We start from the raw sequence: 12,060 nt of genomic DNA on the forward strand, positions 1-12,060 counted from the left end.
TGAAAGGACAGTCCAGGTACCTGGCATGAATGTGACTGGCTGGGTCGTGATGGTGGGGAAACACAGGACACACATGGGGGCGGTGAGGGCCCCTCACACTTGGCCTGTCCCATGGAGCCTCTGATGCCCCCTCTTTGCTTTAGATTTCAGGTCTGGGACTGCTGTAGCCTTTTTTATTTATTATTTTTGGCCACGATACGCGGCGTGCGGAATCTTAGTTCCCCAACCAGGGTTCAAACCCGTGCCCCCCGGTCACCAGGGAATTCCCTGCATTGGATATCATAGTCAGCTGGAGATTCTCTGATGCCACTCGGGCTTCCCAGACATGCTGACACCAAGAAGGGGATTCTCTGAGCACCAGACATAAATCCCGTCATGGAAAAGAAACACTCCTCTGTACAAAGAAAATTACATTCTGGACTATACATCAGTATCATGTGAATTTGATTAATGTGAGGCCATCTCTGTGAGCCTGACCAGGTTGGATAATAAATTGAGTTTCTGTGGGCAGCCCCTGGATCAGGAGACACCCCCCTAGGAGAACCTGCCTGAAGGCTTCTGGCTTCTCTAGAAATCTCTCTCTCACTTGTGAGTAAAGGATCATTCCTTGAAGGAAAACAGAAGCTACATTAGTTTCTTCCACTTAATGAATCTGACAGCCTAGATAAAAATGGTAGTGAGGAAAACACCCCAAAACATTAGGGCAGATGTGTTTTCTGTTGTCTAATCTGGGGGGGTGGGTAACTTTTTCTGTCAAGAACCAGACATAGGTTTTGGGAGCCATAAGGTCTCCGGCACAGCTATGCAACTGGGCTGCTGTAATGCAAAGGCAGCCACTGTGATATTTATATGAAAGAACCGGACTGCTCCAATGAAACTTCAGTTACCAAACAGGCTGACCCCTGGGCTATAATTTTCTTCTATTCTAATTCATGAAGAAGGTTCTGTATGGCTCCTCACAAATGGGACATAAGGCTATGAAATAAAGTATTTTAAATTGTGGTTTTATACATGATCTGGTAACGTTCTAAGTTCCACGCTCAAACTAACTCTTGATAAAAGGTACAATGCTTTTCTTTAATATGCCTGGACATGGGGGTGGAGCATATGGAAACTAGGTGAGCAGACTGTGGACTACCTGCATCAAAATCACCCAGAAGGGGAAGTGAAATCCCTACAAGAGGATGCTTAATAAAATGAGCACCTCCTATGCTCACTAAAACTTGAAAAGAACCATTTAGGGGAATTCCCTGGCAGTCCAGTTGTTAGGAACTGAGCTTTCACTGCCGAGCGCTCGAGTTCAGTCCTTGGTCAGGGAACTAAGATCCCCCTGCACCCCGCCACCCAGCAAAGAAACATTTAGGAATAGGTTGTTAGCACAGCCACCATCACCAACCTCAAATATCCATTGTCTCACTTAGGTTTGGACAGTGCACGTCAGGGCTGCTTCTGGACAGGGATGGGGAGCAGCGGGAGTGGGAAGCGCCTGTTAAGATCTTCTGACAACAGCAGCAGAGGCAGACACCCCTAACCTGGGATGCCGAATTCACAAAGGGCTTCCATCCCCAATACAGACCCCCTTTGACAAACCTCAACTTCCTGCGTAGTCTCATAGACCACCCTCATCTCCATCCCTCACTCAGGGGTGGGATCATAAATCTACCGTGTCTACTTAACAGCCACCATTTGTTGAGTGGCTCCCCTCTCCTAAGCACTGTAACGAGCACTTTACACACGTTGTCTTTGGTCTTTAAAACACCTTGTATAAGAGGTGTCATCTCCCTCACTTTATTGCTAAGGAAACCGAGGCACTAAGAGGTTTAAAGATGTGTCCAAAGTCACACAACTTTCAAGTGTCAGAGACACGATATAACCTGGGTGCGGCTGCCCTTGACAAGACGCTGTGCCATTATCAGATACAACTAGAAGACTGAGTTGAGGCCAAAACACACACCACACACACACATACACACACACACACACACAAGCATCCACACCCACACCCACACACCCCCCACACCCACACAGAGACCTAACAGAACGCCCCCCTGTACAGCTTCTCCTAGGAACGTGCCCTTCCCCAGAAGCCAAGAAGCAAAACCAAGAAAATTCTCCCTTTTTCTGCTGGCAGAACCTTGAGCCTTGTCTTGTTGACATATTTGCTCCAGCCTCACCCCTTTCAAATACAAGTAGACAGTTTGGTTCAAGTATTTCACGTGTTTGAAATTCATCTCAATAGCTCTATAGCAATACAAAAGTAAACAGAGTGGGCAAGATGGTGATGACCTTATTTTCCCTCTCTGGTAAAACAACCCCCTCATCAGACCTGATTGAGAAGCAACCCCTGGAGCGGCTCCTGGATCAGCAAGAAACATCACACACGCTGTGAAACCTATGCTGACCTCATTCACTCAACTATCCCCGGGCAGGCCAAGATTTAGCTCACAGACTGCTCGAGGCTCTTTCTCACCTGTTGTCCTTTTGTCTTTTAATATCATCCAGCTGACCTTGCAGGAGCCAGTTCTTCTCTCTCAACTGCTCGGCTTCCAGGCGTAGGTTTTCCATTTCACACAACTGCTCCTAATAACATCAAATCAGGTCTTTTCAGAAAACACCTTACAGTAGGCATTATTTTGCTCCCCAGGCCGTGATGAGACAGGTATTCCTCTTTTAAGCTCCCTCCACACACTGAACACTGCTCTGGGTATCACTGGAGAAAAAGTAGACTATGAGAAGCTCTCAGGGGCTCCGAATGTGATTAATTTTCATACCCCCATTGTCTTAAACATAGTCTCTTATCAGTATCACATAATTTGGACTTCCCTGGCAGTCCAGCGGTTAAGACTCTGCACTTCCACTGCAGGGCGCACGGGTTCGATCCCTGGTTGGGGAACTAGGATCCCATATGCCAGGCGGCACGGCCAAAAAAAACCCCAAACAAACCTTAATTCATTAAAATTCCTTTATGAGAAAAGATGAACAAAAGCATCTACTACTTTGGTAAATGTTCTATTTGATTCTATTTAATAGATTCTAATTTTTAAAAATTGATGTGCCACAGCCTCAAAATACTTAATTGGATTCTGACTTGAAAATCATGAGCATAACCACCCAGAGGAAATAAATACTCGTCTACAAGGAGTGAACTTTTTGATTTACTTCTGCTTATCTATTGTTTGACTTCTTTTAACCTGATCCAATTTCTTCTAAGTACCAAGATCATGCCACATTCCTGAGATAGCAGCATACTGAGAGCCGCCCTGAATGAAAAAGCCAGGAATGATCCCCTCTATGAGAAACAAAGTTTAAGAGTGATACTGTCTTCCTACACAGTAGGCTAATTTTGTTCCTAAACAAAAACTCACTGCAGAGCCATGAGGTCACAGACTATCTTCTATGGGGCATTGCATCCTCCCTACACACCCTTCTGCGCCCACACTACACCTACCCAGGCACTTCTCCACGCACTTCCCACCCCTAACACCACCCTAAATATACTCTCCCACACACAAAAACCATACCCCCCAAGTACGGGGCGAAAAACACTAGAAGGAAGTTTAAAGAAATGGCAAACAAGAGAAACAGACAAAAGCAAATTTCTCTGACATATAAAGAATGCTTGTACCTCATTAAGAAAAAGTCCAACCACAGAAAAATGGGTGAAGGATATAGTTCATAGACACAAAAAACCAAAAGATGCTCAATCTGACTCCTAATAAGAAAAATACAAATTTAAAAATACAATGAGATAACGTGCTTCGGCTATTAAACTGGCAAAAATCTAAAAGTTGGACAGCACTGTCATGAGAGTAATTAGTGCAGCCTGTATGATATGACACCATAGCATGAAAAACAAATGGGGCAGGGAGACAATGCTTACGCGCCTGGTTATAGGTGCTGCTGAAAAGTTCTCAGAAGATAAATGAGAAACTAGCTATACCTGAAGCCTACAGGGACAGCAAACTAGGCAGCTTGGAGTCAGGGGTGAGAGGAAGACTTTTCTCCATCTACCCTGGAGTTCTGTCCCTTTTGAATTTTGGATCCTCAGTCACCATGAAAGATACTGCTTATTTTGAAACATTAAATTCATTGAAAAAAATTACCCAGTTACCTTTATTCTGAGGATTTCAGCATTTTTGACTTCTCTGTCTTCATTTAGCTTTGTTATAAGGTGTTGCAAAGAAATCTTGGAGGCTCTCCCATCTTCTATCTCTTGTTCTTGCGTTTCCAGGAATTTCGCCAAATGTGTTTGAAAGTGTGGTGGTGTTTTAGGGCTCTAAAATAAAATCAAATTTCATCCAAATACCTGATTAAGTGGTTATAAAGGTTTCATTGTAAATATACTTGCCAAGCACGTAGAAAATACACAGGCTACATATTTAGCTCGCTATTCTAATTCTTGTCCAAGTAAAACAAATAAAACACTGCTACCTTTTTATCAAAAAAAGCAGAAAAGCTGTTAGTGAAAATCTGTTTCTGTAAAGACAAAGCTAGTCTTAGCAATTTCCAACTTGCATCGCTCACAAAACTGCTTATTCCTCCTGAAATGCACTCTTTCTTATGAAAAGTACCTGGGGATACTTGGCGGCAGAATCCATCACATGCTCTAGTTGCCTCATTTTGAAGTTATATTCATTCTTCTTCTGTTCTACTTCCTCTTTCTTTTGGTTTAGCTGGGAAAATTGAACAGATATAAGATTACAAGTTAGAAAATAATACAGGTACGTGGTCCAATTAGAACAGACAATCCTCCCAAGGCATGCAGAAATGGACTTCTTCCATTATTTTTTCAGGGCTTGATTGATAATTTGACATTTCTCTCACAAATTTATTTACACTTTAAAAGAAACTTCTTTTTTAAGCTTCACAAGTAATCAAAGGGTCATTTGAGGAAAGTTACAAAATATATTATAAAACTACACTAGCCAAAAAAGAGGACAAAAGTCAGCTATGGGACTTCCCTCGTGGCACAGTGGTTAAGAATCCGCCTGCCAACGCAGGGGACACGGGTTCAAGCCCTGGTCCAGGAAGATCCCACGTGCCACGGAGCAACTAAGCCTGTGCACCACAACTACTGAGGCTGCACTCTAGAGCCTGCAAGCCACAACTATTGAGCCCGCATGCCCTAGAGCCCACGTGCCGCAACTACTGTGCCCACGTGCTTCAACTACTGAAGCCCAAGCGCTTAGAGCCTGTGCTCCGCAACGAAGAGTAGCCCCCACTCGCTGCAACTAGAGAAGCCCATGAGCAGCAACGAAGACCCAATGCAGCCAAAGATAAAAATTAAAATTAAAAAAAAAAAAAAAAAGTCAGGCATAACCTTTGCCACAGTGGTTAGAACTTGCTGGCACGTGTCAAGGGCAGAGGGTGGGCAGGAGGACAGCCACCAAGTCCGAACATACAGAAGCAACCAGGTTGTTAAGAGTCGACAGCGCTGCTGCCCCACTACCTACTCACCCTGCTAGCCCACCTTTCTGAATGTAGAGAATTAGCCGAGGCAGGGACCTCATGAGCTCAACCGCCACACAGTCGTGCTCCCCCAACCCCCAAAGCCCATCCTGAGCGACGATCACCCTGCATCTCACCTCATGCTGAAGCTCCTGGATGAGGGCGTCCTTCCTGGTCAGCTCCTCCTGGGCCGACTGCAGAAGCCCCGAGTGCTTTTTCGAGGCCTCGGTGAGCATGTTCAGCTGCTCAGTGGCGTGAGCCAGGTCCTCACAGAGCATGTCCCTCTGTTAGGGGACAATCCCCCCAGGGGAAGACTCTCTTTAATTGTGGTGCTCCAATATCGATTTGAAAATCATTACTATGTATGATTTTTAAAACATTAAGAAAGTTTTAAGTGAGAATCTTTTTTTTTTTTTTGCTTGTATGCTAATCCATTCCAAGACAAACCAAACAGTTAATACTTAAGTCATGAGGTCCAGAGACAAGTACTACAGTCAATTCATATAAGTATCCCAGTCTGCTCCCCTCTCCCCTCAACCCCAGGTAACCTCTTACAGCTGATCTCTCCTTCCTTGGGAGGACTCCAGGCATGGGTCTCTAGTTTACCTGTTGTCTCACCAATAAATTCTAGTCCATTATACACGGGAAGGTAAACAGTTGTAAAGATGAGTACCCCTCAGCTAATTGGGGAGGGGCTGGCCAGTTCACCAGACTGTGATACAGTGTCATAGGCCATCAAATTTTCAGGGGAGTAGCTTGATGGAAAGTGGCAGAGAGAATTAGAAGTCCTATAGGTTGCATACATAATTCCTATGTACACAGTGTATGTAATCTCTACCAAATTAGAGCAGAATCTATTCCCCCTAACTTTCCAAATGTGCATGTGTATGTGCACAGATACATATAACAGTGTACATTACATTAAACATACAGTATTGTATATGTCGTAGATACAGTATGTATATTGCACACATGTACCTGATAGATCACAAACATCTCCACATATACTCTTTTATTATATCATTTTCATCGAGTGGGCTCTATTTCATCTTATGGATGCACCACCATTTAACCCTTCACTAAATATTTCAGTTGATTTGAATTTTTCACTATTATATGCATCTAATTCTCATATCTAGATTATTGTTGGGCTGCTCAAAAAGCCAACCACCTCAAGTCAGTCACACCCAACTGTTCCCCTTTATGAGGATGCTCCACAAACATTCACAGGTGCCAGGCTTCCCTCCCTAGCAAAGTCTCATACTATCTTCTCTGGGAAGCTCTTTGGAATTCTCCAGGCATAACTGCTCCTCTCCCTCCCTTTTCTGTACTCCCAAGTCATTTGTTACATCATAATACATCTACCTCTTAAGCTAGATTGCATGCCTCAACGTAAGTAACTGTGTTTCAATCATTCTTCCATTCCCAAATGACAAACAGGTACAGGTTGTATGGCAGGTGGGTTCAATAAATATTTGTTGAATTTGTTTCATGGATAGCAAGAAAACTATTTCTAAAGCAGCTTCAGAGCAGTATACACAGTGGGTTACCATCTGTGTGAAAAAAGGAAAACTCAAGGTATATAGGATTAGCCAAAAATATCTCTGGAAGGATATACAAGAGGGAATGTATATTGCTTTATATATTTTGAATTTTGAACCACACGACAGTACTGCTTAATTTTTTAAAAGATACATTTACATCAACAACAAGATAATTAAAACTTATTTTAGCTAAAACACAAGAAGCAATTTTGTGGTTAACCAGCCCTTTCTTTGCTCCCTGCTGCTACCACTGCATCCAAGTAAATGCAGTTTCCACTCTGCTTCCTTTTCAGAAGAGGGTGAGTTACAGGAACTTAGCATGGTGTTAGCACAAATGAATGAAAATAAATCAACTAAACAAAATATAACAATCTTAGTATTATCTATCAATTGCCTAACTACCTTAGGGAAAGTGGCTCAAATTATGACTTACTCCTTTTTAAAAGTCTTCTATTTATTCATTAATAACACACAGAAACATACTGACAAGTAATAAACCAAAAAGGGTGATGATGTGTTAACATCTACCTCTATGTCCTCGGAGAGTATTCTCAGTCTAAGGGATTCTTTCAGATCCAGAATGTCCACTTCCTGTCTCTTAATCAATGCTTTGCTCTCTTCTTTGTCAACCAAAGCAGAATTATATTTGCCCTACAGAAAAGAAAATGATGATACAAGATCTGTCTGCTTTATTATCAGTTTATTTTTAGATTATAATAACTGAAGAATGAGTCTGAGTTCCAAGGTGATGACCAGATCAACACAAATAAATTCAATAACCACTTGTTGAATGAAGGAGTGGAAGAGTTAATGGATGAATGGCAAGAAGAAGTGGAAAAGTCCCACAGGTATCAGTGAAAAAACATCTGGTTTTGTCATCTTTATCAGAAATCAGTGGAGTGCAGCAAGCTCCCTTTGGAGCACAGGAGTGAGGAACATTAACAAAAGACTACCTTGACCCAAGGGACGGAGGAAGCATTCACCATTTATATGCAGGAAGAGTAAGTAGTTACTTTAGGAAATGATAAAGTCCAATAATGGGGAAACAAACTCACTTTCTAAATCACTGATGTCTGAACTTAACTAAAATGTGCTATTTTTTTTCTTGAAGCAATTAAGGAACACCACATTCCCTTAACCATCAGAGGCAACAGCCAGTCTGTTTCTGATCTGATTTGGATCAGCAATTCCCAAATGTGCACAGAGAGCACTGTTCCCAGGTCAGTGAGACCTGAAAAATGCTGCAGCCAACTCTGCCTTCCCGAGATGCACACAGCACACACGTCAGCATATTAAAGGCCCTGCGGGTTCTGCAGATACCCAAGCCTGCTGAGCTTTCACTACTACATATTTTCAAACGTGGGTGACCACAGAACCCTTTTTTCTGTGGGGCATTGGTTAACCACGAGTCTGTGAACTGTGCCTCGTGCTCAAATTTCGTATCTTTTTGGCGACAGAACTTACATTGATGTCCTTCAGTTCTTGCCTCAGGGTGTCTATGGTTTCTGTTTTCTCAGAGACTGAGGTTCTTAGCTCCTGGATCTGGCTCATGAGGTCAGCTACAACTTCCTGACAAGGACAGAAACAATATCTTCATACCCAATGACAGCAAGGAGATCTTTTTTTAATGATAAATCATTTATCTTTCCAAATGACAATAGAAGTCAATTTTATTTTAGCAAAATACCATGTGTCACATTACATTATTACTGTTACCAATTTATATTTTATTGGTTTTCTAATATTTTAGTTAATCATTTGCTTTGGTTTCATGAATGAATAAGAGCTAGACATATAAGGAATGTACACCTAATTTTATGTTCAGACATACATAGTAATGTTTATTATTCTAGTTAAAGCCAACACCAGGGATTTGAGAATTTGTATCGTGGCACTCACAATCAATGAGAAAAGGTCGCACTGACGGCATCCTAGTTAAAGGGGGCAGGGATGTGTTTTAGAAACACTGCCATCAAGAGTGATAGAACAGTTTGGGTTGAAGTTATGAGGAAAATTAACTTAAAGACTTCATTCTCTAGCAACCTTGGAAGATGAGCAAGGCCTAAGTGCATACAGAAATGCTAGCTAACCCTGGGAGCAGGAGACTGGAATGTGAAGGCAGCGTTTATAAGGAAAATGCAGGGGGCTATAGCCTCAACCTCTACCTACCTTGTCAGCATCTCTAGACTTCTCCAGAGAACTGATTACTTTTTCGGTAGCACACAAACTCTCTTCTAGTTTCTGTACTTTTGCCATCTATGGGGAAAAATCAATATTTTTAGAAAAAGAATTAAATCACAAAGTTAACCACACACATGTATTTTAAAAAGCATAAAAAGAGTTGAAATCTGCTTTTCATATTAAACAGTGTATACTAAGGAGTAATATTTGAAAATAAAAAGTTGGGTTAAATGAGAGTGATTTTGTGGTCTCTATCAGGAAACCACCAACAAATTATGATTATAGCCATCTGGGAGTTAGAAAAACAAGAGTTGAAAATAATACAACCAACCAAAAATTCCATCTTTTTATTATAAATTTTCAACATCTGAAAGCTGAAACAGTTTTTATAACAAATCTCTTTGGACATCAGGAATAAAAGTTATAAACCTCAAATTTCAGAGTGAGAGTATAGGACATTTTTACCTGCTGCTCACACTTGGCCATCTCCTTCTGTTTCTCCTGACGTACAGCTTCAAGAACTTCTAAGATTTCTCTGGAAAAGAAGAACTATCTTTTACTCATGACTCATTCAATGGAAACAGGAACTGAGTCCATTCGTACAGAAGAGTTTCAATGCAATGCAACTGAACTTTATTAGACACATACTTGGTGTTAGGAATTGTATTCCAGTAGGATCAGAAATTTGAACCAGTTTCTTCAACAGTTATTTAACAAAAACCCAGTTTTGTGCCAGGACAGTTTACTTTTCTCCAGAGTACTTAGGACTCTCTAACATAATATATACTATTTACTTATTACCCATCTCTCTGTGCTACAATGTGAACCTCAAAAGGACAGGGCTATTTTGTTCACTGTCTTATCTCTAAATGTCCTGGCATTTACCAGAACAGTGCCTGGCTTGCTGGATATCACTAAGCGTTTGAATGAGCGACTAAATGTTAACTGTCTTTCCCAATTAGATGGAGTCACCAGTATATAGCAGGGACTAGAAGAGAATCTGTCTCATGGTAAGAACTCTACAAGTATCTGCTGAATACACTAATACAAATTCTTCTTATTAGAGTAATAATCCTCCTGTTGGCTGGAACGAAGAGACTGAGAGAGATCACCAAGGAAAAGAATTTGGAGAGAGGAAAAGAAAGACAATGGTGTTCATATAAGGGACCAGAAGAAAAAAAGAGCAGAGAAATCAAATAGTAGAGATAGAAATAAATCAGTCCCCACCTTTCAATAATAAATACTGTGATTTATTTACAGAAGGTCCCGAGTTCTGATCACCACCAACTGCTATTCATTTAAAAAGTACTGTAGCTAGTTATTAAATGTTTTGAAAAATTAAGTTTCTCTACATAGCCATTTATACAAAAAAATCTGATATTCCTTTTGGAATGCTTTAAAAAAAACTTAACAGGCTATTAGCAATTAAAAAAAAAAAAGAAAACCCGCAAGATAAAGAATGTGGTAGTAAATGATATTCTAGTCAACTACGGAAAAGATAAATAGCACTCACTTAGAACTGTTTTCTTTATCTTCTTCAAATTGTAATAATAATTTGTTATTGCGTTCTTTCTCTGCCTCAAAAAGCTCCATCAAATTCTAAAAGACAATGTTATATTAGATTTTAAGGTGCAGTCAACAAACACATGGAGTACCTTCTTCGTGGCAGGCACAATGGGCCAGTACAGAAGTTAGGAAGAGGTCAAACAGTCACACATCCAGAACAAGTTCATCAATAACCAATATCCTTCTTAACTTACATTCAGATCAGATTTCAGAGTCTCGTTTTCTTTTTTGCAGTTTTGGAGGTTTTTTGAAAGTTGGTCAATTTCAAACTTCATTACTTCTTGTAAGTTGTCATAGGAATCCTGTAGGCAGGTTTTGCTCTCAAGAAGCTTTTCATTTTCTAATCTTTAACAGGAAAACATTTTTACAAATGTATATATAGACATTAAATGTAGTTCTGCTAGTCAGATTTATCTGCAGTTCACTTTATCCCATCTACAGGCCATTTCCAACTTACAGAAGGCTTGACTGATGTAAAGCTCCTCACGGACTTCTGTGAAATGGTCATTATGATGTGAGGCACGAATATTAGTGTGATGGGGATGGAAAAGACAGGTTGGGCATGTTAGCCTGCAGCCATTTACTTCTTCATTCTTTCTCCCGTGATTTCAACCAGACATGCTTAATTGATTGGCAATTTTGGGTGATGAGACTCATTTAGGGGGTTCCAGACCTAACCCTCATGTAAACTAAAGACTGCCCATTGATTTAATTTTGCTGATAGCTGAACTCTATAGACTCAACACCTATTCTCCCGACTCTAGGGAGGTTTTTCAAGATGGCAAATATGGCTTTGATCTGAGCAAGAGAATAAACTCCTTTAGGATAGAACTATCTTTTAAGTCACATGATTATTACTTATTGCTTTTTAGGTTTTCACCCTCTTATTCTACTTAGCAACATACTGTGACATGCCCAAACAGAGTTCATCCAAAAACTAGTAAACATGACCTCTGGGCCACCCAAAACAGATGTCCCAGCTTGTACACAGAGGTCTATGAGACCTGGATCTATCTGGCTTCACTAACTCCATGCAGAGCAGAAGTGGCAAATTACGAAGTAAGATAAATCAGTTGCTAAAGATAGATATACAGACAATACATGGTAGGGAGGGAGAACATATGATTTACGATACAAACTGTATATATAAAGCAGGTGAAATAATTCAAGAAATACACAGCGGTTGGGTGGTTTTACTTAGAGGTCTTAACAACCTTTGAGAGCCATGACAGTTTAAGCAACCAAGTAAGTGATATACTCAATGTACGTCACGTTGAGTGCAAAAAAAAATCACACAAAATTAGTTTACGACAGAGCCAAG

At 40.8% G+C, this 12,060-nt stretch overlaps 1 protein-coding gene across 1 annotated transcript in view; it reads right to left on the reverse strand.

The window, feature by feature from the left end:
- Positions 1 to 12,060, reverse strand: part of KIF15 (kinesin family member 15) — a 70,886-nt gene that overhangs the window by 6,698 nt on the left and 52,128 nt on the right. The window contains exons 21-30 of the mRNA XM_024756464.1: positions 10,934 to 11,084; positions 10,687 to 10,772; positions 9,639 to 9,708; positions 9,162 to 9,248; positions 8,457 to 8,561; positions 7,521 to 7,643; positions 5,586 to 5,732; positions 4,572 to 4,673; positions 4,112 to 4,276; positions 2,471 to 2,580 (exon numbers count right to left, since the gene is read on the reverse strand). Coding sequence (XP_024612232.1) covers positions 2,471 to 2,580; positions 4,112 to 4,276; positions 4,572 to 4,673; positions 5,586 to 5,732; positions 7,521 to 7,643; positions 8,457 to 8,561; positions 9,162 to 9,248; positions 9,639 to 9,708; positions 10,687 to 10,772; positions 10,934 to 11,084 — 1,146 coding nt within the window. The remainder of the gene's footprint in view (positions 1 to 2,470; positions 2,581 to 4,111; positions 4,277 to 4,571; positions 4,674 to 5,585; positions 5,733 to 7,520; positions 7,644 to 8,456; positions 8,562 to 9,161; positions 9,249 to 9,638; positions 9,709 to 10,686; positions 10,773 to 10,933; positions 11,085 to 12,060) is intronic.

This window comes from Neophocaena asiaeorientalis, unplaced genomic scaffold (assembly GCF_003031525.2).
Source record: "Neophocaena asiaeorientalis asiaeorientalis breed wild unplaced genomic scaffold, Neophocaena_asiaeorientalis_V1.1 scaffold265, whole genome shotgun sequence".
Classification (NCBI taxonomy): domain Eukaryota; kingdom Metazoa; phylum Chordata; class Mammalia; order Artiodactyla; family Phocoenidae; genus Neophocaena; species Neophocaena asiaeorientalis.